Source organism: Malus sylvestris, chromosome 13 (genome assembly GCF_916048215.2).
Source record: "Malus sylvestris chromosome 13, drMalSylv7.2, whole genome shotgun sequence".
Lineage (NCBI taxonomy): Eukaryota > Viridiplantae > Streptophyta > Magnoliopsida > Rosales > Rosaceae > Malus > Malus sylvestris.
The window spans coordinates 304,053-330,550 of NC_062272.1; the positions used below are offsets into that span (position 1 = coordinate 304,053).

A 26,498-nucleotide genomic window follows, 5' to 3' on the forward strand; every position below is an offset into this window, starting at 1 on the left:
AACTTCGTCTTGACTTTAGACAATTAAGTTTTGTAATCCCCTTTTCTGAAGCCAGCGCCAAACCCTCCCTCGTCGCCAAGCCTCAGCCAGGTCTCAGTCTGCAGCGGCGATAAACACATGATGAAAACTACACGAGCGGGCTGCAATAAACTAACCAGCATCATTTCGAATCACCACCCCCTCCCCCCCCCCCCCCAAAAAAAAACAAAACTCCGCCTTTTTTTTTTCTTGTCACAACACCAAGCTTTCACAGCCGCTTATTCTCACAGCACAGCAGCTTTTTTTCAAAGCACAGCAATACCAAACCAGCCCTAAGCTAAGTTTCACATTTGACCATCCATAATAATGTGGTTCAATTCTCATGAGAATCGAATTTAAAACCTTTCACTTACAATTGAAAATGAATACCACTAAACCATATTATTAATCCACAAGTGAACGTTCTTAACTAATCCAACTATTAACCACTTACAAAAATAAGAAGGCTACTTTGCAAGGATTTGTCGCTCACATGTGAAACCATAGCAGTTCCCAAATTTTTTTTTGTTTTTTTTTAATTTAAACAAATATATTATATTAAGAGATGAGGAAAATAAATTGGTACCAAACTTGCTATTCACGAGATTCTAAATTTTCACTTAACTAAGGCTTCACATTTATAAATAAAGAAAAACATCTATAAACCATTACACTAAAAATCATATTTCTATTATAAATAGGCAAAAGTTATAGATATAAATTTGCTAGGGACATGAGGGAAACGAGTGTAAAATATCACAATGTTTGATTTCATAACTATAACACAAAAGAATTGCAAGTAAAGAGAGGAAGGGAGGGATACTGATATTATTACTTTACTTTTTTTTTTCATTGTGTTTGTGATCACACACGGAATGCTCTTTATATAGAGCCACATCCTTGAAAGTTTACAAAAAATGAAATGATTGTCTTTTGAAAAACCTCACATATCAACAACACAACTATGCTTAAGTCTTCTTCACTATTAGCTAAAGCACGTGGGCATACATTCCCACAAGTTTTTACAATAATTTACAAGTAAAAATAGATTTTCACACTTCACAACCTTAACCCTGAAAATTATAGGGTCCAGCAACCGAATTACGTTTCTGTACAGACCCAAACACAAAAAAATTTATCTACCCACTCTCTGATTTGTCGTATTTACCGCGACCTACATGTGGTGTTAAGAAAACAATAGATTTTTGAGTATGATCGGCCATGATAATTACTTGTCATTATACAAATGATAAGATATATGCATTAAAAAATTTATAATTTAAAAAATAAAATTTATCATTATTTACCTAAAAACACGTAACGTACACCTGTGTTCCTTCGTAATAAAAAATTTCTCTTAAGAAAACCCCCCAACTCCTTAACCCGACCAGAGAGGAACCCAACCAACCCAGATCCTAAAACACAAAAACACACTCTCTCTCTCTCATACACTTCGAGGGTTCGAGTAACGTTTGAACCCATAAAACCTATCCCTCGTCTGCGAATCCCTCCCCTTCTCTCATTATGAGAGGCTTAATCTCAAAGGCGAAGCTCCTGGCAAGTAGCAGGCCATGGTGCCCATCTCTGCGCAGCTACAGCTTGATCCCCATGGTCATTGAGCACTCCTCCCGAGGGGAACGCGCGTACGACATCTTCTCCCGCCTCCTCAAGGAGCGGATCATTTGCATCAACGGACCCATCGACGACGACACTTCCCACGTCGTCGTCGCGCAGCTTCTCTACTTGGAATCCGAGAACCCGTCGAAGCCCATCCACATGTACCTTAATTCCCCCGGTGGTCACGTCACTGCAGGTCCTTTTGTTATTTCCCATTTTTATTTCTGTTTAATTTTTATAGGTTGTGTGAAATTCTCGTGCTTTAATTTACATATTGTTTTGGTTTGCGATTTGCCGATTGCAATTTTGAGATGTCAGAAATGAGATAGTCGATTTTGTTTTATAGATTTTAACCCGATTTCGACTTTCATTTCACCACCTGGTTTACTTATTTGTGTTTTTGGTTGTTTGTTTGTTGTTATATTAACAGTAGAATGAGTTTATATTCGCAGTATCTGTTTCTCGAAAATGAATTTTGATAATCGATGAGGTTATTTATAAGCTCGAAATCTGTAGCCCAATGTTTATCTTTGTTGAATATATGTGGACAGTGAATTTATTCTAACGGTTAGAATTCCTTTGTCCCACGTTGGCCAGAAGGCTTGGGAACAAACCATTTATATAGAATTACCCACTCTAACTAATACAGAGGCCTTTTGTATTAAAACCCCACACCGGATTGAGCAGGTGGCCAAGTAGGGACAATATCGGTGTTGTTGGAGTGGGCCCATGGCCCGTCTACTTGAAATTTAAGACTAACTCGTACCCGTGAAATCTGTAATCTTTTCTTTGTGGGTAATGTTCAAGTTGGACAAAATTAGGGATTTGTCATCCATTTCTTCATTGAAAATGCCTTCAATATAGTGAATAGTCCCACCCAACCCGATTCTCTCATCAAATGAGGCCTTAAGAAAACTAATGGATATGTGGATTTGTTGGTTCAGAGGATTTTGTGAATAGTTTGGTTTGTGTAACCTGCGTCATAAGCGCATTATCAGTGAGAAGTATGGGATTTTCTTATGACTTAAAAATCTACTAAATCTTAAGTTGTCGAGTGGAATTTGATTCTACAAACCCGTCACGAAGTAGAACGGTTAGAGAAGTCATTGACATGCATAACCATGAAATCATGATATTGGTAGCATTTTGGAACCGGAATTAATAGTGGTGATGGATCTCCATTCAAGTAAAACAGAACTTTTAATTACCATTGTATGATCATGTATACAATATACCACCAATGCTGAGGCACTTACTTAGTAGTTGTACTCTTTGACATGGGTCCTTTTCACCATAATATTGCTTACAGTTTGAACTCTACCTTGGTTTATGTTAACTATAGTTGAATCCTAAATGTTGTTAATTGTTAAGTATCGGTTTAAACAAACGGAAAACAACTGCTAGCCATAAGTTATGCAGTAAGTTTTGGAGTATGGAAATTAGTGGTCCACGGACTTGAATAGATTGTAGAGCATTAATAAGCTAATCCAAGGAAGTAAGAAAAATAGAGGCAGAGGGTGATCATGCTTTATAGATGATTTCCTGGTGGTGTGTGGGAATATCAGTACTGGATGTTTAAGGAAAATACTGTCTGTGTTTTGGAAGGTAGCTGTAGAGTTGTGTGGCAGCCAAACATCTTGTGTCTGCATAAATTACGATAATATTATGAAGAAAAACTAGGTATCACAACCATGAATAGAGTTGTGCCACGCACTTTTTGACTTTGTTGAACCATCTCAATACTTCATTTGCTTGAAAGTGCGCAATTTTCTGCTTCATTAGACTGTTGGCAAAACTGAAGACTAAGTGCATAACTACAACAGACTGTCTATATACTCCTGGCTTTGGAGCTGAGACTTACGCGCAGCATATTGGTAATACTGATCTGGTAGATAGAAATGGAAGTGGAAAGCCAACATGGCTATGGCCAAACTTGATTATGATGTTCCAAATCGTACTGCATGAAATTACGGTTAACATTTAATTTGTTGTGATCACTTGCTTTCATCAAACCTCATTCTTTATGTTTTCTAATTCGGGTCAAGAAGTCAACTAAGTGTAAGCCTTGTACCAGCTAGTTGGGGTAAAACAACATAAATCTTTATTGAACATTTGGTCTTACTGTAAACAGTTTCTATTAGATATGTCAATTCAAAAAGTTGATACTACAACCCTTACTACAATGTTATTTCATTTGGGAGAAACGTTAGTACAATGCTTGTGTTTCCCCCCTTGTGGTATGTTTTAATTCCTTAATTTGCTGATACTTCTGATGTGATTTTTAAACAGTATAGCTATGTTTTTTACTATAAATAAAGAAACGAGACTTGGCAGAAAACAATATCAATGAATAGAGGAATAGACGAGACTCAATGCATGATTTGGTTAAAATTCACCAGCATTGTTACATGGTGATGATTGTATTAGTGCATACAGGTCTTGCAATTTATGATACAATGCAGTACATTCGGTCACCAATCAGTACCATTTGTTTGGGCCAAGCTGCATCAATGGCTTCTCTTCTCTTAGCTGCGGGCGCCAAGGGTGAGAGGCGTTCTCTCCCAAATGCTACAGTTATGATTCATCAGCCTTCAGGCGGGTACAGCGGACAGGCCAAAGATATGACAATTCACACGAAGCAGATTGTTCGTGTCTGGGATTCCCTTAATGCGTTGTACTCAAAGCATACGGGGCAACCAGTAGATATAATTGAGAAGAATATGGACAGGGATCATTTTATGACCCCAGAAGAGGCAAAGGCATTCGGAATCATTGATGAGGTGATTGATGAAAGACCGATGGCTCTGGTGACTGATGCTGTTGCCAATGATGGCAAAGAAAAGGATAAAAGTTCAAAGTAGGAGCAGACATCTAGGTCTCAGTCAGAAACCATCTCCCCTTTTTAGCTTGCTTTTTAACTTTCTCAGAATTATATTTCTCATGTTTCGGTCCGTCCCGGAAGTTAAAATGATTTGTTTCTCGCCTTGGCATTCATTTGGAATTCAGTATTTTCATCAAGAGCAGCATCACTATTAATCTTCAATTTTGGAGTGACGACAAAAAGAATGTCAGGGAGTGCAGGGTAAACGCTCTTAACCAATTTGAAGTTGCATACTTTCTCATTGTTGAGTCTTTCTTTATCTTTGGCTCCTATTTCCTATTTCCATTGAATAAAAGTGAAACAATATTTACATTTTAGATTTATTGATTAAATAGAAAGAAAAAGACGGGAAGAGGGAATTAAAAAAGAAATGGAAAAGAATAAGGAGTCTCATCTTCCTAAATTTAAATTTTTTAAGGAATAAAAAAGGTTTAATGTGTTTTTGTCCCGAATACTAATATGTAAAAGAAAGTGAACCCAAGAATAAAAGAAAAATCGGAAAAAAACCGATACCGATACGTCCCATTCCGATTCGGCAAAATTCCCATTGGTGCGCTCAACCCCGCAAAAAAGCTGAAAGCCCAAGCCCTCCTCCCTCTCGCAAAATTTACAATCTCTCACCCTTCGACCGCCTCAATTTCTCTCTACAATCTCTGTGTCTCTCACACACCAACACTCTCTCTCCTTCACTCCTTGGCTCGCTGGAATTGTGAATGCAGAGCCCAGCCGTCCGATGACCTAGTTCCTCCGGCGTCGGAGCATCCGCTGGCCGTCAACAACTGGCGACCAATCCAATTCCGAGCTCTGGGACTTTATAGGGTTTTCATAGCTGCTTGTGCGATTCGATTGCGACGATTCAATTAGGGTTTTTCCTTTTGCTTTCTAAGATTGCGGCGTCCACGCCATGGCTCCGGGGCGTAGACGCGGAGCGAGCAAGGCCAAGGATAAGAACAAGTTGAGTCTCGGCGATCTTGTCCTTGCTAAGGTCAAGGGCTTCCCCTATTGGCCCGCCAAGGTCTGCTTTTTCATTCCCTTCCCTTTGTTTCGTTTACGGATTCTGCTTCTTCGTCTTCGGCTGTGCATTTGTTCGGTTTTTCATTTCTGTTTATGTTTGTGGTTGTGTTTTGGGCTTTAGGGTTTATATATATATGCTTTTGATTTGCTTGTTGATTAGTGTGCTCTACTTGGATTTGACTTCTCGTAGTATGTAATTATTAACAAATTTTCCTAAGCTTTCGGACTCTTGTAGTTACTGAATGGGACTGAACATTGTGAGGCTTCTCAGAAATCATGTATATCTTGCCTTTAACTTTGCAATATTAAAAGGAATTGGATTGAACGTATATTGTTATTGCTTTTTTTTTTCTTCGCGAATAAAATGTTATATTCATATGATGAATGTGTTGGTTTTTAAAATACACTATCATGCTTTTCGCAGTATAAGTATGAGCACGAAATTGATGGACTATGTTTAAAGTTGATAAGAGTAACTCAGTCAGATTTTAGTCTATGCGACAATCTGTTGGTGTTTGAGGTAACTCTTGTGGGTTTGAATTTTCAGATTAGCAGGCCTGAAGATTGGAAGAAGGTCCCTGATCCAAAGAAATATTTTGTCCAATTTTTTGGAACGGAAGAGATGTAAGTATATACCATTTGATAATTTCAGATTTGTTCATGTATATTGGATAAAGTTTGTTTGTGAAATGTGTTACGTGTACATTGAAATACCTCTTGTGCATGGAGTTTTCATAACAAGAAATAAGACACTAATATATTGACAACCTAGGGTGTAGATCACAGAAAGGTGAAATTGACAATTTTTTTGGAACGGAAGAGATGTAAGTATATCTCATTTGTTAGTTTTGTATTAGTTTATGCAAGTGAATACAGTCTGCTGTCACATGTACGTTTAACCACCTGTTATTACCCGGGCTTTTATGATTTAAAAAAACACTAATATATAAACAGCCTACAGTGTACATACCGCAAGGTGAAAAGGACAACTTAGTCTACCAATTGCATTTGCTGATTCATCGCTATCTAAGGCAAAATGTACTTCAAGATGCCATATGGAAACATTAAATGTATTGACCTTGGCATGTGCAGTTTGTTATATTTCCTCTCCTCCTTTTTGTGTTTCAAAGGAAAACTAGAACTCACTGAAAAGTTCAGTTATTGATTGTTAAATCTATTATTGCTTAAGGATTGTCTTGTGACTTCTTGTGAAATCTTGTTCTACAGTTGGTGGTACTTGTGGTTTTGATGTTATTCCTAGAAGCTTACAAGAACAAGATTGAAATTTCTGCCTGCATTTCAGTTTGTTTTGGTAGAGGAAAATTTAATTGGTTAGGATTTCAAAAGTTGTAATGTTGGATTTTGAATTAATAGTTTCTACTGGGGCAGAAAAAGGGCTAGTAAAATCTACTTATGCATTACCTAATGAAAATTTCAGGATGACATCTGAGGGAAATTATTTCCTACTTGATAACATTTTCACTAGTGAAATCTACATTTTGCACAAGTAAAAAGAATTAGTCAGTTTTTTTCCCTTTTTTCTTTCTATCAATAAAATGTTATGGCAAGTGTCACATGTGGTCTCCTTTATAATCTTATACCCTTGTTCTCATTGAATTGAAAGTAAATATTAATTGGCTCACAAATCTGGTAAGTATAGAACTTGATTCTTAATCTAAAACCACATTGAATTGCGTATAGAAACAAAAAAGAACCAGTGGAACCGTTTAGACCAAATCTAGAGTCCACAATTCTTCCTTTAGTGGTTTTTTGATCTGCTCAGTTTCTACTTCATCTGTTTGTTTGTTTTTTGCTCTGCTGGTTAAACTGACTGCTACTGATATGTTATTCTTGTTGTTTTCCCCACTCCACAGAGCTTTTGTTGCCCCTGCAGATATTCAGGCATTCACTAGCGAGGCAAAAAGCAAATTATTAGGTCGTTGTCATGCTAAAACAAAGTATTTTTCCCAAGCTGTGAAGGACATATGTCAGGCATTTGACGAGTTACACAAAAAGAGGTCAAATGATTTGAGGGATGATACTGATAGATCAGACACCGGATGTGAGGCACCATCTGGTGATGGCATTGAAGATAATGGGATTGATGTTGACTTAAAGGATGGGGAGGGTGTACGGGATTCCAATGGACAAACAGACAAGGAAGAAGGCATAGGTGATATTGGCCCTAAGCTGGAACGCTGTTCACAGGCACGAGGTGAAAATGACAATGACGATGGAAACCCATCTACCTCATGTGGAGCAAATGAGAGTTCTCCAGTATTTTCTCCTGAGAGAAAAAATAAAATGGCTGCAGTTCCACCGCCTAAAAAAGAGGCATTAAAGAAATCTAAGCCAGAGAATTCTTCTCATCCCAAGGAAGAAGTTTCTGGTAGTAAGCGTGAAGAAGATGATCGCACAAAGAAACGCAGTGATGGACAGAGGTCTGTAGCAAATGGCCACAAGATGACGAAGATGGTTACTGGATCAAAGAGGAAGCATGGTGGCACAGTTGAGGAACAAAAAAATCGTTCTGCTGTTACATCGTCGAAGGATGATAACTCAATTGGTCGTGTTGATCACCCACAATCTGGTGATCGATTAAAAGATGGAACAAAAGGCACACTTGGCTCTGGTGGCAGGAAGAGGGAGTTCTCCCCAGATGCTCTAAAATCAGATACTGGTGGTAAGGTTGGGAAAAAGACAAAAGATCTTTTTAAAGCCAACAAGCAAGTCAAGTTGCCAAATAATGTGATAGATGATTCTGAGGAGCATGCCAAAGACAAACATTCAGGAAGGACAAAGGGGGTTCAACCAGGGCTTGGAAAGCCTAACTTGGGAACAAATGATCCTTCACATTGTTCCAAAAAGTCAAAACATGTAGATGCTGGGGATAGTGCTTCAAGGGGTTCGGTCTCTAAAACTACGAAGAGCCTGTCTCCTAGTTCTGATGTTGATGACAAGACATTAAAAATAATGGATTCAAATTTGTCAACTTCACGTGTGAAAAGAGAGAACCATCTAGTTTCCATGTCCAAAAATGTTGTTGGTGGACCCAACGGTCCTGGTGATGAAGCTGTGCTACCCCTAACAAAGAGGCACCGTCGAGCATTGGAGGCTATGCCTGATTCTGATACTTTGGTTAGTGACGATAAGAAGGAAGAGGATCCCGCTCTGAAGAATGATATGTCATGCTCTACTGACGTCAGAGTTCCTACACAGAGGAAGCGTAGAGCTGTGTGCCTCTATGATGAGGAGGAGGAGGAGGAAAAACCCAAAACACCAGTTCATGGAGGATCTTCCCGAAATATTAAAGCGTCTTCACACTCTTCAGACGCTGTAAAGAGCAATAATGAAAATCATGAGAGGTCAGATACTGCTCAACAGAGTACCCAATGTCCTACTGAATTTCCGATGAGCTTCACAAAGGAATCATCTTCCCAGTTATATGATGGTTTTCCATCACCAAGAAAACCTCAAGCGGATGAGGAGAAGCCGGAAAAGAAACCTCAAATTGAGAAGAAGAGTCTTGAAAAGGTGGTGCATGTGTATCACAGTCCAAAAAAATCAGAACCTGGGCATTTGCTGTCCAAGGAGGAAAAACCAACCTTGATTTCTCCTAAGAAGTCTCCCCAGTTGGTTTCAACCACTAAACCAGTTGTGGAACAGCAGAAACCCACAAAATCTCTGGTTAAAGTCTCTAGTACTGGTACTCAAAAGAAGGCTCAGGCTGTTTCTAGCAAGGGTTCAGGTTTATTGTCTAACAGTTCGGTTTCTTCTCATAATCAGGCAAGAAACAAGTCTGCACCTTCTGGAGAAAAGTCTAAACCTACTACACAATCATTCCCTCAGATCATCGACTCCGCTATTTTAACAGAAAATGAAACCGAGTACATTTCATTATCTGGTGAAAGGTATCCATGCTCTTTCTTCTTAATTGTTTGCATAGTTGCTATTTGCGTTTTCTAATATTTGATGATTTGTTGCTTGTTTTCCTAATAACAGAATGGAAGTTGGCAGAGAAGAAAAAATAGGCATATCCATTGGTTCTAGAACTCCGGAATCATCTCAGTCTATGAGGCATCTTATTGCAGTTGCACAAGCAAAAAGGAAACAAGCTCAGTCGCAAAATTTTTTCCTTGGATTTTCCAGTTCTACTCTTGTGTCTAACTCAGATATGCAAGGGAGGAGCCCCAGCCCTTCTGCAGTTCAGGGTTTTTTGTCCATTTCTAGCACTGCATTGCAGGCAGATATCCCGGGGTCCAATCAACTCACAAATGTAGCTTCCCCGGTTACTCATGGTCGACAATGTGTATCACAAATTCAACTTGATTTGGAGGAAATCTCGGAAAGAAGAGTTAGTTCTGGGCATCGAACTGCTGGAGGATCACTTAGTGGTGGTACCGAGGCAGCTGTTGCTCGTGATGCTTTTGAGGGAATGATAGAGACTTTGTCTAGGACTAAAGAAAGTATTAGTCGTGCAACTCGTCTTGCCATTGATTGTGCCAAGTATGGTATTGCCAATGAGGTAGGCTCTTTGCTCGTTTTCGTTTCTTTTAGCTTTTATTCGTTTTATTCTTTTCAAAGATGGTTACAATTTCATTGATACAATATTTTCCTTTATATTTCATTCATCACTTTATGAGTTTTTCAATACCTTATATTAATTTGAAAGCATTTCCTTATGTTTGGTGGATGTCATGTTTATAATTTGTAATATATGTTCATTACATCGGTCAGACTGTCAGTGTACATTTATATGTTAAAAAAAGGGGTGTGCTATCCACACACCCCTTTTTACTTCTCACACACCCCTTGTTAATTTCTGTCCGTTGATCTTCTTCAATTCATCCGATCCGACAGCTGAAAACCAAAAAGGTGTGGGAGAAGTAAAAAGGGGTGTGAGGATATCACACCCCTAAAAAAAAAAGCTAAAAAATAGTCCTGTAGTGAAACTGTTGATTTTCTATACTAACAACCATTCATCTTGAGTCTGCAAATGTTTTTAAGACCATAAAAGTTGAAAGATCAGATGGGTGAGAGTTAGGCCGAGTGAAAAAATCTTTCTAGTTTGGGTTTTAAATCTTGTAAACTTTGTAAGTTTTCATTTCACCCAGAGCCATTACTCAGGTGCGTTTGAGTTTTAAATCCCTTGTCCACACCTACCATAACCAATTAACAGTTAGTTGTCCTTTCTGTTCTACAATTATATCTTACGTTTGAGAAAAAGAAAGCTTCAAATAGCAGCTTCCTTTGGGTTGCGAATCTAGATTTTGTAATGTGTGTGAAGTTTGCAAATGAAGTTGGGTGATTATTTAAAACTGCTTATGCCGACCAATAAATAAATGTTTTTGGAGTTTTGCTTTATATCACACAAAATCGAAGATTATTATAGCGTATAACCATGATGTGGATTTGTAGACTATTTTAGTTACAATTTAAAATGTTGATGCAGGTTGTGGAACTACTAATCCGGAAATTGGAGAGTGAGCCTAGTTTCCATCGTAAGGTTGATCTTTTCTTTCTTGTGGATTCCATCACACAAATCTCGCATAATCAAAAAGGTACATGCACTTGAAAGAAAATGTAATAATCTCTCTCACTCTCTCTCTCTCTCTCTCGATTGCTGGATTGTGACGTGTGCGTGCCTGATATGGTAGTTCATTGTGAAAATATTAAAGGTAGCTATTTATTTATTGATATTCAGGCATTGCGGGAGCTTCATATGTTCCAACGGTTCAAGCAGCATTGCCACGTCTTCTAGGTGCTGCCGCTCCACCTGGTTCTGGTGCTCGTGATAATCGTCGTCAATGTCTTAAGGTTAGTGCATTGCTATATAATTTGATGAGTTTTTCTTGTATACGAGATAAAGCGGAACAGACTTCTCTTCCAGGTTTTACGGCTGTGGATTGAGAGAAAAATCTTTCCTGAGTCTGTTCTTCGTCGTTACATGGATGACATTGGAGTTTCAAACGATGATACAATTGCTGGTTTCTCCTTTAGACGTCCATCTCGAGCTGAGCGTGCTATAGATGACCCAATCAGAGAAATGGAAGGAATGTTTGTGGATGAGTATGGCAGGTATTTGATATTAACATTTTACTTGAATTGTTATAGTTGTACCTTATTCTTCTTTTGTTCTATTAAGCCGATTTTTTTTTGTCCAGACATGACTATAAGATTCTGTTTGTTATTGTTGCTTGAAGTAACTTACATGTGGTTATGGAACTCAAATCCAATCTTAATGTCATGTTTAATTTGGAAAACCATTATACTTGGACATGACCATGCAAGGGATGTGATGAATATATCTTTCCCATATTTTTTGCACATGCAATTCAAGGAATTTTTGTTTAATTATTTATTTATTAGATGCAGTTGAAGGAATTCAAATGTTACTGCATGGAAAATCAATGATTCTTTTCTTCGTAAAATATATTATTATAATTCTTGTTTGGTCGTGTTTTGAAATTACATTTATTGTTTTTCCATGAAGTATTCTCCAAATGAAAATTGCATGATAGTACTGTTCAGAGGAGAAAATAAATAAGGAGTATCTGGTTTGCTCGATGAACAAGTGTTTGTTTTAGTGGAACACTTGTTGCAACTAGCAATGATCTTGTTCGATTACTGGGTCAAGTGGTGAAATTGTACTTAAAGATCTGTTGTTATGAAAATGCTTCTATTGTTTTTACGTCTGTGTTGTTGCATGCACTTACTGGAATTTAATTTGTGTAGTTGTTTTTTGCCTCTTTGTCAGTAATGCTACATTTCAGCTGCCTGGATTTTTGTCCTCTCATGCATTTGAAGATGATGAAGAAGAAGAAGAACTTCCTAGCTGTTCATATAAGGAGACTAGCCATTCCTCACCAATGGAAACTACTCATGCTTCTGGCGAGTCAGAAACATGTGCGGTGACGCCTAACGATAGGCCAGAAACATGTGCGGTGACACCTAATGATAGGCGACACTGTATCTTGGAGGATGTAGATGGTGAACTTGAAATGGAGGATGTGTCTGGACACCCAAAGGATGAAAGACCCTTGTTTAGTAATGGTTCTTTTGAATTGGATCCACAACAGCAGGGATCAGATAGGGTCATGGAACCAGCTTCAATTGCTTGCACTGATTTGCCCCCTGTTCCAGAGGGTTCTCCACCATTGCCTCTTGAATCTCCTCCTGCAACCCCACCTTTGCCTCCCTCACCCCCACCACCACCACCTCCACTTCCGTTATCTCCTTCACCACCACCACCACCACCCCCGCCTCTACCATCACAGCCACCTCCTCCCCTACCATCTTCTGGTCATCAACCATTATTGATTCCTCAGTCATCTATACCAACTCAGGCTTCTTTGCTATCCCAACAGATGCTGCCTCTGCAATCATCAATGCATCCTTCACCGCATGTGGCATATCAACCTCCTACGCCTCATGAATACTGCAGCACGAGTGTAAGAATTCTTGCTTTCCCCACCTTTATCAGTGCTACATTGTTATTGTTGTATATATTATGACATTATTTCTCCATACAGGGTAACCAGCATGTCCAAATTGCTGGAAATGCTTCTCATGTTGGCCCTATTGATGCGACTGCCAAGAGCGAGATGTTTCCGCAGCAGCAAGCTTGCTTTGTTCCTGCAGGAGTATGTGGTCCTCGAGAACCTTCTGGATTTAATTCAACAAGGCCGCTAGAACATGGGCATAATGACATGTTTCTAAGTGCACAAGTCTCTCAAGCAAGCCAACAATTTCAACAAGTTATTACACCTTTTCCTCAAAGGCCTTTACCTCCTGCCCCACCACAAAATCCCTCAAGTCATTTCTCCTATACTAAGCAACATCCTCATCAACATCCTCAACAACCATACCACGGTCCATACTCTTTGCCTCCCCCACCTGATAGTCAAAGACGATTCGTTGCTGATGAACAACGAGGCGTTTGGATTAATGGAGGAAGACCCCCACATCCGGGACCACCATTTGGCCTTGAAGGTATAGGGTTCTGGTCCTGGTGGCCAAGCTATCCATTAAGCAGTTGCCTGCAATAGTGTATAATGTTGTTATTTCAACGCACCCATCCCATTTTCGCACCTACCATATAACTAAAGTATATATTACAGATCAATATAAGATGGGTGGGAATATAGTAGCACTCAAGGAACTGGAATTTCTGCCCGTATTATTATTTAAACTCATTCTCTCTTTGAGGCTAGAAAATCATATCATGGACGCTCAGTTGTACTAATAGTTTGTTAGTGTTTTTATCTAATGTTTTAGTTGCGATGGCCAATGTGTCCTATGCCTAATTTTCACTACCCTAGGCATCTCTACTTATGTTTGGTTCTGCTATGATAGGTTATTTTCGGCCCCCACCTGATAGGCCACAACCTAATAATATGGCTTTTCAGCGTTCTGCCCCCAATAATGTTCCAACTGGAGCTCCAATATCAGGTGATCTTTACGTAAACTTGTTTTGAAGTGTGCTTGCATGTTGAAAACACTGGGTCATTGTTGCAGTGATAAAATGATTTTCTGTCTGCACTTTTCCAGGTCATGGTGCTTCCCAGATCTTGCCATGTAGACCAGACATACCTGCTGTTAATTGTTGGAGACCAGCTTAGTAGTGAACCTTAGCCCTACATAACTATTCTTGTAAGTTATTTTTCTTTGTTGTTCAGTATTTAAGTTTTTTGTAGCTCATGCACTTCTCTGAATGGCGTAATCCTACAACACTTTAGTCGATTCATTCCTCATTGAAACCTCTGTTAATTTAAATCGACGGAGACGTCTTGTGCTATTTATTTTTTGAGAATTGTGTCCACGATCCTTTAATCAGAATCATCTCAAAGATTTCATGAGATTCTTCATCCTCGACTCTATTTCTGCAAATTTGTGTGCTGCATTTTGAACTACCATTTAAGCATTATTCAAACTGTTTCCATGATGGCTTAGATTGATAATTCTCTCTCTCTCACTGGGTGATAAATCCGTTTATTTTCTGCAATTTGTTTCAGAATTGACGGTGGCATATCAATTAGTTACATCACATTATGCTGTCCTTCAAAGTTGGATTCATCTTGTTTAAGAAACCCAAGTACCACTTGAAGTCAGTGTTGAGGACTTGTGGAGGCTCTTGGCAGGACTCTGTATATTGTAATTTTTCCTGACAAATATATCCCGAGAACATTTGCTTCCAAGTTTATGCCCATGTTTCTTTCTTGGTTAGTACACTTGTTTCTTAAGTTTTTAAATGATGTAATTATACCCGATATCAAAATAGATAGAAATCAATTCAATGCACCGACTTTTAATCTTTGATGAATTTATTTTGTTATTATCTTGGTTGCATCGTAAAACGCATTGTCCTCCCAGTCGGTTCAATTGGTGTTCCTTGCTCCACTCGGATGAACATGTCCTTGATTGTGCTTGCATCTATTAAACAGTCAAAGATATTTGTCCTCCCCCTCTTGGGTGGGTCCTGGTATCTCCAAGTTAGGTGAGATTGAGTGTGTGGTTTGCCTTAATTTTGTATGTTGCTACGTTTTGGCATATGCTGAGGGTTAAGTGCTCTCTTAAAAGCTTAGTTTTTTGTTGGAATTGCAGTAATCACATTTTGGGATGTCATTCAATACCCAAGAGAAACTTATTGTTGTTGTCGAGTTCATGCATCATAGAGAAATTTTCCTTTTTCTCTATAGAATCACTTTAATCTGTTGCCTTTTCGGTTTACACGTTCTTTCTATTATTTTAAGTTTTGGTCAAGGTGAGAGGTGACCAATTTATTGGCATATTTTGAAAGACTTTAAAGCACTCTTTTAGGTGACATGCAAAGAGCATGCATAGTTATTATCTGGTTTGTTCCTAAGATATTACCAACGTCTTTCACGATCCTGACAGTGCACTTGGAATCCCTCTAAGAATGTATATTTGGGTTGTGCGTTCTTCTTTTTGAATCATAAGTCACATGTTTTTTGTCAATTGTAAATGATAGCCCTTTTGTGATAAGTGAAACATTTTAGGTTGAATTAGCCTGTGAAACTTTGATGAAAATTACAATTTCTACTGTTAAGGGAGTGTTGCTAGACGATTGGAGAGTCCAGTATTACAATCAACCAGCCATTATCATCTGTCGCATATTGAATGTGGGAATATACTTTTCACTATTATATGTTATTGCGAGCTTCAGCGTGTAGAACCAAGTATCATCTCTGCAACCTTGACTGTAAAGCTGAACTTATCAGAATTTGAGTTATATATATATATATATATATATATATAAGGATATTTTGTGAATTCTTCTGTTGAAAGTGAAAGATCAGCTTAGGGACCCTATAAGTTTTATCTGACTCATTGTGGTAGAGTCATATCTCAGTTTCATCTTTCACTCTACATCTTCTGGTTCATTCAAATGGCAAGAGATATCATTGTTTATTTTAGCGTGTTCTGTCTGATACATGTTTTTCATATTTATTTTACAATTGCTGTTGCTACGTGTCGATAACCTGCCACTTATCAAAACAAAAAGTTAATTGGGTAATGAGTGGTATTGTATGTGTGGCTCACCTTGTGCATTCAGTACAGTGTCGGAGTTGCTTGTTAACACATTTTGTGCCAAATCAGCTGCTACTGTAGTGTTTAGAATGTTTTCCTAGATATTTGCACATGAAGAATTCTCCTTTGTTTCGATTTCCTAGCTCCTTTATGTTTTTTTTTTCGTCTCAATGAAAGTGGGAGCTATGTGAGGGCCATGCAGGTTTGTATTTATTTTGGAATGTTTAGTTCTAAGAACCTGTTAACTCTAGCCTTTCCAATCATTTCACTCTGGTTGAGTGTTGCAAGATCTTTTTTATGTGAGACTGACTGTCTTGTGGAGCTTTTACTTTTCCCTTTGAAATTTGTTTCTGATGGGGATTTAGTTTGGAATGACATCATAACTATGCATTCTGTCACAGGTTTCGGCGAAGATTAAAACAGTAGCAACCACGTTTTTGGGGGTGTTTCTATCTGGTCACTCGCAGAGGAAAAGGAATCTGACTTCGTAGCATATGCACTGCTGTAAAACATTCAGGTAAATACATGGATTTTTGGACCAAGAAAAGGCTCATCATAATTATTTGTTAGTTGAGTACAGTTTTGATGCAACAGTATATGTTGCAATGTAAAGAAAGGTAGTTCGTACAGATGCCTCACAACTGTTAAAAAGTTTTATTCCTCAGTTTTTATACATTGCTTTGTACCCACTGATAGTTCTTTTAATCTGTAAAGATCCTAGGTTTTTAATTTTTTGTTTTTTTTTGTTTTTTTGTGCATAGTTTTGGGTTTGATTATGTTCTGTTGTTGCTGTACCGTTTACACTGACCATCACAAAATGAAAAGCGGTTCTCTGACTAGGCCATTGTTCTTTATTATTGCTCTGAGTCTTTTTCTCGTCATTTTGTGGTGCACTTTTGATTTATTTTGGATTTGGTTTGAATTTTTTTGTTTGTTTGTTATTTGATCATTCGAGAGGTCGCACTTGGTGCGATGGCAAGTGCCTTCGCCCATGAGCGGTAGGTCTCGGGTTCGAGACTTGGGAGCAGCCTCTCCATAAATGGGGGTAAGGCTAGCCGACATTCACCTCTCCCAGACCTTGCGTAAAGCGGGAGCCTTGTGCACTGGGTACGACCTTGTTTTTATTTGATCATTCGCCCGAGATTGGCTGAAAACCACCCCCCACAAAAAAAAAAAAAAAAAAAATTGCAGCAATCTGTTTTTTCAGTTGTTTGTCGCCAACTTTTATTGTTTAAAATCTTTATTTCCACTGGCAGTTGGAGCCGATTCTTCATTGGACTTGAGGTCATGTTTTAAGCTAGATATGTTAAATCAGTATTGTAAGTCTTTAGGTGCAAATTAGTGTTCTCTGTCACTCCCAAACATTGCAACTGTCTTTTGGAAGGGTTGTTGTCCATGTGTTTCGAGCTCGTTCGTATGCTTAACTCGTATTTCATTAAGTTTTATTTTTCTGTTGTCGATGGTTTTCCTTGTTCGTTTACTCTTGTCCAAAACGAATAGATAGTTTAAATAAACTGCAAATGCTCGAGCATTCTCTTTGCAGAAGGCTCAGCTTCAAGTAACCCTGACTAAACTAAGCTTTGCCACCAATTGTTAAGACGGAGCAAAGAAGGGTGGTTTTAACAGGAGTGTTGGGAACACTCGGTGTCGAGGCCGATGATTGTGGTGTTTGTTTTGGGAACACTGCCGAGGCTGACGACTGTGTTCATTCCTTGCATTGTACATGATGATGTATGATGATATTTTTTTCCAGATCATCCTAGAACTGGCCCGCTGGACTATTTTTATATCATCTTTCTATATATACAGTGAATATGACCCTTGTCTTTGTTGTGCGAACATGACACGAGGTCGCTTACCAATTTGAACGTTTCGAAAAATGAAGACTGATGATATTCACTTCAAACGTGTTCACTTTATATGATGACAATTGATTAATTTAAAATTTTCTTGAAAACGTATTTGATATGAAGGATGGTGTTAGATTAAATAACTGCTGAAACGAGATTAGACATCATCGTAATCGTAACCCATCAGAAAACAAAAGCAAAAACAAAATGGAGAGAATTAAATAAAGAAGCAAAAGAATTAGAAAGTATAATCAATGTATAAACAAATTGTTCCAGAAACCTAAGGAATGACTAGAAATCTACATCCTCTTAAGTTTGTCTAACAAATTATCTAGTATTGTATTCTTCAATCTGCATATAAAATCGGTTGCTTCGCTCAATCGTTCATCCGCCGGCTTGGGCCGGTATCCTGGTACCTCAATGATTAAGGATTTTGAGTGTTATTCAACTCTTGTCCCGATTTCTTGTTTCTTTGTACTTACCAGTTGAATGCTTGCTGGTAATGAATGATGGATGATGCGAAAAATATGGATCAAATTGGCAATGATAGTATAATCAAGTGAATTAGTCAAGTGCAGTTTTTCTTCGACCTGTTATCGGTTTAGGCAAACCATCGTATATTGGTTTCGCAATTCCTGCAGTTGAAAAGGCTTGCAAGTCTGGCTTCAAACTCCACTTAGATGTTGACCAGATGGATGCAGAACCGCTACTCTCGTGATCCTGCAAATTTGACGTGCTTGATGACTTCCTCACTCCAAATAACCCATCTGCTATAAGAGAATCACCCATACCTACTGGTATAGGATTCAAGCCACCAGCTTCAACATCATTTCCTAAGGCAGTTCTATTAGCTGCTGTGGGTCTAAGGGCTAAGCGCTGCCCTGAAATTGCTGAAAACCCGGCACTGCTGGCACTGCCGCTGTTACCTCCCCAAAGCTTCTCAGGGGTGCGAGAGAAGTCTGCTTCAGATTTCTGACGCCTTCTAATCCATTTATCCCCCAATGGTTCAGAGTCACCTTCTGCAGACATGGAATCACAAAGTTCACTATTCTCATCCAACTTAACTAGGCTCCTTGACTTTCGATATTGTCTCAATGGTTGGTCAGAAGCTGGTGAGGCTCCAAGGAATCGTCCCTCTTCTAAATAATGGGCACCTCCATTTTTGTAGACTGCCATTTCAAAACCTTCATTTATAGAGTTCTGATTTCTTGGTTTCAGCCCGTAATAACTTTGTAATGAGTTCATAGCCAGGGAGGGTTTCTTCGGAGGAGTAACTCTAAGGGACCAGAATGAGTCAACCAGATCATACTGTATGCTGCGAGTTGGGTTCTGGTCAGAACTGGTCTGGCTGCATAAGCAAGTGTTAACATGGTAAGCCACAAATGAACCACAAGCAAAACACGGTACGAATCATTCCATGACTCGAATCTTAAGCAATATTTAAAGACTAAAGAGAACCTACAAACTTTAGTTGTTCAATTTCACCAAGATAAAGTTGACTCGTATATATATACATCTTCTTGACATGTTATCAACAAAGAACATTGCATTTAGACCACAATCACCTAAAAATACATTCCCAAAAATGATAAAACTTTGTGATCGAGGCTGCCCCCATTCAAGAAAAAAGCAACATCTGGAGTGTGACACAATAGGTGCAGATTAATACGAGAATCTGATTCAGAAGTGCATTTCCTAACAACAGGGGCAGATCACACTGCTCCCTGAACCGACCTTATGCTTCACTTCCTTTCCTGGGAAGCACTAGAGGTGTATTATGTTTAGGGATACAACTTTGACATAATGATATCTGCAGCTACCGTAAACAAGTTTGCGGAACAAAAGTCCCATAACCAAACAAATTAAGAGTAGAGACGTATAATTACCCTGGAGTCTTGGAACCATCTGATAAACATGGGGATGGAGGATGCCTCCCCGGTAGTGGAATCTGAAGAAACCGGAGGCCAAACATCTGGCGATCTGTAACGAGGCCGTTCATCTTTTTTATGTCGGCCACCTACAATATCACCAAAACACTGATTATTTTCGACAAAAAGCTCCATAATCGAACAAGCCAACGAACAAAAATCAGCCTGATAGTAGGCTGGGAAACAAACACACACATTTCCAATATATCTGAAAACACAATGCCCTTTTGGAAGCAAAATGAACATTAAAACTCAAACAATTATTCGCATTACCAATTTTCCTTTGACTACGTCAGCTATGAGCCTCAAACGTTTCTCAGAATCCAGCAAATATTTGATTAACCAACAAAAAGTGACACAGAAAAAACAAGAAATTCAAACAGTAATTGAAGCAGACGAAGTCCAAAATTAACATGTATTTTGGAGAAATGCGAAAAATCAAAAGCGAAGATGAGGAAATGGAAATGGTGGTACCTCAACGCCGTATTTGATGGCGACGCCAGCAAGCGTGTCGAACTTGGAAACGACGTGTTCTATATACCCTGCTCCACCGCCTCCGCCACCTACCAAAGCGGGAGAGGTAGACCGCGGCGGCGACGAAACAGGGAGAAAAGGGGAAGACGAAGAAGAAGAAGAAGAAGCCGACATTGGATTGCTGTTGGAGTTATTGTATCGGTTATGCAAAGAGGACGAAATCACCTGATCCGCATAACTAGAACAAAACTCGCTTTCCATCAGCATACCTTCTTCCCCCATTCACTTTCACTTTCACTTTCACAATCCGATTCCCTCCAGATCATATCTCATCCCTCTCCATTCCAATTACATGTACGAATCTGAGAGCGATCGACATCGTTCGATTCGCGAAGATAACCGGAACCCCAACGCTGACGAGAGATGTAATTGATTGGAATTTGATTGATTCAACACCAATCGAATCAACTTGATGAATTCGAATGTGTCTTCCAAACGCAGCGTGCGATTTCTTCAATGCTTCGTTGGTTACAGAAAATGAATCTCGAATGTATATGATGATATGAAACGTTTTTCTGCCCCCTCCTCCTCCTCCTCCCTTCTTCTCTGAAATTTTGAGTCCCTCTTTTCTTCTTTCCGTTTTTACCTTCTCTCTCCCTCCCTCCGCTTTCTCTCTCTCTCTCTCTCTCTCTCTCTCTCTCTCTCTCAAAAATTTAAAGATTAACGATCAAGGATTCAGGATGACGTCACCCCACAACCAGGCTATGATTATTATTTTTTCATTAATAATTTAAATTTTTAAAAAGAAATGTAATTAACACTCCAAGAATTTCAGTCTATACTTTAAATTTTATATTTTAGAAAAGAAAAATATACTTGTGAGGAGTATAGAATGAAATTTTTGGAATGCCAATAATATTACCCATTTTAAAAAGAGTATAAAAACGATGGTGGGACAATTTCTCTTAATAAGTGCATATTTTATCTTAATATTAGATAATCATTATAATATCAAAAGTGAGAGTAAAATAGAAAAAATAAGGATATGATTATCATTTTATCAAAAGATACAAGATTACTATTTTGCCCTCCTTATGTATGTATTGTGTTTGTGTATCAAAATGAGGGCAAAATAGGAAGCAAAAAGGGGAAAAAGATACAAAATTACTATTTTGCCCTCCTTAATGTAAGTATTATGTAGCAAAAGTGAGGGCAAAATAGAAAAAAAATGGTAAAAAGTTGACAAGGAGGGTTCTCTTAATAATAGTATAGATATTTTGGATGTTATTTATACTTCTTAATTTGTCTCCTAAATTTGTAAATGGGAATTTTGTTTTGGTTTTAACCCAATTTCCGTTACAACTGGCAGAGAGACTCCCTCCTAATTCCATTTTTCTGTTTTTGTTATGCTATGTTGTTTTACCTGACATCGGAAAGCGGTAGTTATAATATCAGAAAATTTAATAAATGAAAAGTAATAATTAAATTCAATTTTAGTCCAAAACCCAGCTCAATTAGTCAAAAAAAGACTAATGAAAATGGCTTAAAAACTTTGAGTTTTAACCATAAAGGCAAAATAAAAGGTAAAGTGAATAGTACAAAAATTGATTTTTTATTGTAAAACTATGATTTTTCGTTAAAATGAAGAGTACCGGAAATTTTTCGTTAAGGTTGCTTTATTCAAATGGGCACTGTGTTTCTTTTTTGACCTTTCATTTCATTGAGCCGACGTAAATCAAGAAATACTGCGGCTTTATTCTCATCATTTTCTTTCAGAACGTCAAAACGATGAAGATGGTTAGACCATGTTTTTGCATCATAGTGCTAAAAACAATTTACATGAAACGAGTTTATCTCTATGTAACGTGTCGATCTATGTTAGTTGTTTTTCAGGTCAAACATTTTGCACAGGTAAAAAGGTTTGCCTAATATTTTCCGCAAAGTCAAAGCCTATTGCTTTCTTATCAAAGTTGCAGCACTGATGGTTGTCCAAAGTTGCATTCAGGACGACATGAAAGGATGGTGTATAACTGCCTAACCCTGCTTCTAGTCTGCTATTACCGGTCCATCTACGTAGACAATGGCGCTAATTGCTCTCATCATTTAGTTCCCGTTGCCGGCAACCTAACTCCAATTTCATTGTCGCTACCTAATTCCGAATTTGTTCATAATTTATTGTCTGCCTACCTCTCCTCAGCCTAAGTAACAAGTCAACAAGAGAAACATATATATATATATATATATATATATAACTGCTTAGTTTCAAGTCCACACTTGTTGAAAATGCTGGTGGGTTAGTGAATGCCCACAGTGATATTGAAAACCTTGGTAGATCTTTTAATACCCACACAGATTGGATTTTCAACATTAGCAGATTAATGAAAACATTGGCTGTGTTGAGATGTGGACTTTGGAAATGACGGAGATCGTTTTTCAAAAGATGTATTGTAAATTTCAAATTGTAATAATACGGAGTTGCTCTATAAATAGAGCGTTCCGATTGCTGTTAAAGGATAGTGAGAAATATTGAGAAGAGAGGAAAGATTTATAACTTCAGTATCTATTCCTCCCTCTTTTATTTGTCATCCTCTTGTGCTATAGTTTCAATATGATATTTTACACCTGCATCGCTCCTATCATTAGTAAAAGTTATCTCTTTTAACTTTTACATATTTGTAACAACACTATCATTCTCGACACTAACCATAAAAATTCTTCGCATATCATGACAAATGTGGAGACACAAGATAACGACATGGACATCGCTTCCGTATTTTCAGAGTCCATATGACGGACGATTGATTTTTGACGTGCTTCACCTTCATGTAACTAATGTGATACAAAAAAACGACTTAAGCCAGCGAACCTCATCATCTCGTGTCCCTAACATTGGTTGATCATCGCCTCATGAACCATCAGTCAGGTCATTTCTTCTGGCTGCTTAAACTGATGAGTATATAGAGAATAAAAAGTAAAAACCATGCATTACATAACGTAATAAGAGAGCTAATAGAGAGGAAATCTACATTAATCAAAACAGAAACACTTGTTATGTTCTACTACAGAACGCACCATAAGCGTGTTCATACGCTTTATCTAATCTACTGTTACTCTCTAAGGTGGTTGCATATCTCGTACCAAAATCGTTGTAGATGTGACACCAATGGAAAAAAACCGGCATTACACCTTTTTATGGAAGATATGATCCGAATGCAGCTCAACCCCCGCTGGACTCCCAATAAACTCATTAGGAAGCCTCTTCATAATAGTTAGTCTCAGTATCTTGCCGGTGTTACAAGCCTTCTAAGCCACAGGGATGTTAGGTTCGTTTAAATTCACAAAGGCCTCAGCTCGAGCCATGCGTGCCATTGCCGCATTCCAAGACACAAGATGGTTCACAAACGTATCCACGTACTTTCCTCTGTCATTCTGTTAACAAGTTACCCAAAGACATTAAAAATTAGGGCCAGCCAGTGGAAACTAAATGAAGTTTGATACCAGTGCATACCTTGTAATCCAGATAATAAGCATGCTGCAAGAAAGAAAGCAAAAAGAAGAAATATTAGCATGTTCCCACAAGAGAGAGAGAGAGAGAGAGAGAGAGAGAGAGAGAGAGAGAGAGAGAGAAAGAGGGTAGGAAAAAGAGTAGCGAAAGAGATCATTTACGCACCTCCCACAGATCCAAACTGATTATAGGCTGCAGAATAAGAGATGATTAATGAAACTGCTGAAATAGATGTCACAACAAAATTGGGAAAATTGATTTTACTTACTACGTCACCCCAAACAATTGGGCAAATGGCATTTGAAGTTTTAATTATCTGAAGTCGTCTCTCTTCTCTCTTTACTGAGAAAATGAAACAATAAAAATTATCGGTAACCAGAGGAGTTAATTAGCAAAACAAGGTCACAATTAGTACAGAAACTTAGTGCTGGTGAACTCCAAAAAAATTAATGTAACAGTAAGTTTGAGATTACCCAATCAATGAATATGAGAAAAATTCATTATTCAAAATCCCAAACACATTAACTCACACAGGTTCAGAAATTAACATGAGGAAGGACTTACAAACAAGCCAAACCCAGCCAGACCCAAATAGTGTAAGTGCTGCTTCTGCAAACTTCTCTCTGAAATTAGTAAACGAACCAAAATCCTTTTCTATCTGCTGAAGGACACCCAGTTGGGGCATGTCTCCTCCTCCCGGTTGCATGGACTCCCAAAAGAAGTCATGATTCCAGACCTACAACAATAAAGTCAAAGGATCTCGTCTCATAATCCCCAAATTAGACATGGAACAAAGTGTCCTTGTTGCATATCCCTTTACGCAATATGTCTCCTGTTTGAAACATTATTTCATGTTATGTCCAAAACCGGACTTCAAGTTTGTGATTCCCAGTCTTAAACCAGTATGACACTGCACTAAACCTTTAGGAATAACCAATCAGGAAAACTAAAAATTTGAACAAGCTTAAGCCACAGTTCTGCTTCAGGCTACAGGATCATATCATATACTGTCCGGTGGTAATACATTTGAACCTAAGATAGTCAAGCATGTAAAAACCTGTGGCCAAACGTTTCATATCTTTGATCAGTGACCCCTATGCAAGCTCGTTGATAGCATTTAAAAATGATCCAGTCAAGAAAAGTATACAAATTAGCTAACGATTTTGTAGATACCTGAGCAGCGTTCTTAAATTCAGGTAAAGGATTCCCATTATTATATGTTGCTTTGACAAGTTCATCGAAAGTGCAGCCATATAGTATGTCACTCTTCTCTAGCTGTTTGTTCAGACCTTCCACATAGTTTTGATGATGGCCTCCCCAATGAACTTCCAATGTTCTCTGACTCATATACGGCTCCAAAGCATCCTGAAAATAGAAACATTACAGTTCAGTCAAGGAAGATCATATGCCAATCGTACGTATAATATAATTACATGAATGTGTATCATCATGTGACAAGAATAAGCAACTCGACACCGAATACTAATCTGTACCCAAAAAGATTGACACCGCGAGATGGATAACTGCCACAAGTGAGGGCTTTCATAGAATCAAATGCTACACCACACGGACTTGAGAAACCAAACAATGATATACTAAAGTATCTTGCAAATCGAATCAGGTTACAAGACATTGAAAAAGAAGGGCAAATAGGAACCCGAAAAACTTCTATTCTTCATGCACCTAATGTGAGACTAGAAGCTGACTTCGACAACGCCATTTCGCGTCCCGAAAATTTGTTTAGCAAGATGAGAAAGTAGTTGACTTACAAGTTTATACGGAGGTTTCTTCAATCCGTAGTAAGCAACAACTCTAGAAGCTCTTGGAGACCCATCGGGCTGTCTTTTCTGCTGAACAAATCACATATCATAGCGCAACCGAATATATGAATACATTACAACTTGCAACCGAATATAGCAAAGAACACAATAATTACGTACCAGAGGAGGAAGCTGGGGACTCTTAAAAGAGTGAGAAAATTCATTCAATAAAAGGTGAGGGGTTGGAGCTGAAAGACTGGATAAACAGAGTATCATTGCTGCTTTGATTGCTCCTCTCGCACTCAAATATGCATGTCTGAGAGATTACGACATTTTATTAAAAATAAATTAAACAAAATTTGAGGGCTGACATGCTTGAACACAGAGAGAGAGAGAGAGAGACCTTGGTAGTTGGTAGTTGGTGTTGCTGAGCAGCGGCGTCCGGTGGGTTGGGTGAGGTTTTCCAATTCCCGCTACAAGTATAATAAGAGTGACAACTGGGGAAGCTTTCGTATGAAAGGGGGTTATCGTTTCGTCTGCAGTTTCTAATTATTTGTTTGCTTTTTAGGCCTCTTGTCATTGCTAATTTACATTGGGACCAGATCAATCGTTGTTCTTTGCACTCCTGTCCAAAACAGAAGGAAACCATATAGCAAAATAGATTTACGAAAAATTATCATCTGCACCACTGTTTCTTTTAACAAGATTAAAGGTACAACTACAAAGATATTGGGAAAAATATGTTTTCACTTATCCACTTTCAATTTTGTCACGTTTTTCTTTCGCTGCTTTGCTATTTCACAAGGTTTTCCTTGTATACCTTAGTCATTTAAAAAAAAAAAAAAATGATATTATGTATATTTTAAAACTTCTTAGTCAATATTCATGATGCACGTCAGC

The 26,498-nt window shown here is 38.3% G+C and overlaps 4 protein-coding genes across 6 annotated transcripts; 2 read left to right on the forward strand and 2 right to left on the reverse strand.

Moving 5' to 3' along the window:
* Nucleotides 1-1,380: 1,380 nt before the first annotated feature.
* Nucleotides 1,381-4,678, forward strand: LOC126595949 (ATP-dependent Clp protease proteolytic subunit 2, mitochondrial-like). The gene is made up of 2 exons (XM_050262358.1): nucleotides 1,381-1,831; nucleotides 4,072-4,678. Exons 1-2 carry the CDS (start codon nucleotides 1,543-1,545, stop codon nucleotides 4,494-4,496), a joined length of 714 nt encoding a protein of 237 aa, XP_050118315.1. The 5' UTR covers nucleotides 1,381-1,542; the 3' UTR covers nucleotides 4,497-4,678.
* Nucleotides 4,679-5,007: 329 nt separating this feature from the next.
* Nucleotides 5,008-16,920, forward strand: LOC126595946 (ENHANCER OF AG-4 protein 2-like). 2 transcript variants are annotated; one of them, XM_050262355.1, is made up of 13 exons: nucleotides 5,008-5,531; nucleotides 6,078-6,154; nucleotides 7,405-9,441; nucleotides 9,533-10,055; nucleotides 10,983-11,091; nucleotides 11,235-11,347; nucleotides 11,421-11,608; nucleotides 12,288-12,981; nucleotides 13,063-13,522; nucleotides 13,886-13,981; nucleotides 14,081-14,182; nucleotides 14,545-15,026; nucleotides 16,483-16,920. In XM_050262355.1, exons 1-11 carry the CDS (start codon nucleotides 5,421-5,423, stop codon nucleotides 14,149-14,151), a joined length of 4,479 nt encoding a protein of 1,492 aa, XP_050118312.1. In that variant the 5' UTR covers nucleotides 5,008-5,420; the 3' UTR covers nucleotides 14,152-14,182; nucleotides 14,545-15,026; nucleotides 16,483-16,920. The 2 variants fall into 2 exon arrangements, with proteins under 2 accessions (XP_050118312.1, XP_050118311.1); XM_050262354.1 differs by having other exon boundaries at nucleotides 14,545-14,751.
* A 1,228-nt stretch (nucleotides 16,921-18,148) lies between these two features.
* LOC126595948 (uncharacterized) lies at nucleotides 18,149-21,022 on the reverse strand. Its single transcript, XM_050262357.1, has 3 exons — nucleotides 20,334-21,022; nucleotides 19,818-19,948; nucleotides 18,149-19,279 (listed from the first exon to the last, which is right to left on the reverse strand). The coding sequence occupies exons 1-3, from the start codon at nucleotides 20,613-20,615 to the stop codon at nucleotides 18,496-18,498; spliced, it is 1,197 nt and encodes a 398-aa protein (XP_050118314.1). The 5' UTR covers nucleotides 20,616-21,022; the 3' UTR covers nucleotides 18,149-18,495.
* A 2,249-nt stretch (nucleotides 21,023-23,271) lies between these two features.
* On the reverse strand, nucleotides 23,272-26,147 carry LOC126597642 (superoxide dismutase [Fe] 3, chloroplastic-like). Of its 2 annotated transcripts, none has more exons than XM_050264450.1 (9): nucleotides 26,002-26,147; nucleotides 25,779-25,914; nucleotides 25,608-25,685; nucleotides 25,012-25,203; nucleotides 24,403-24,574; nucleotides 24,107-24,180; nucleotides 24,004-24,030; nucleotides 23,842-23,865; nucleotides 23,272-23,762 (listed from the first exon to the last, which is right to left on the reverse strand). In XM_050264450.1, the coding sequence occupies exons 2-9, from the start codon at nucleotides 25,872-25,874 to the stop codon at nucleotides 23,637-23,639; spliced, it is 789 nt and encodes a 262-aa protein (XP_050120407.1). In that variant the 5' UTR covers nucleotides 25,875-25,914; nucleotides 26,002-26,147; the 3' UTR covers nucleotides 23,272-23,636. The 2 variants fall into 2 exon arrangements, with proteins under 2 accessions (XP_050120407.1, XP_050120405.1); XM_050264448.1 differs by having other exon boundaries at nucleotides 25,608-25,688.
* Between the last annotated feature and the right edge of the window lie 351 nt (nucleotides 26,148-26,498).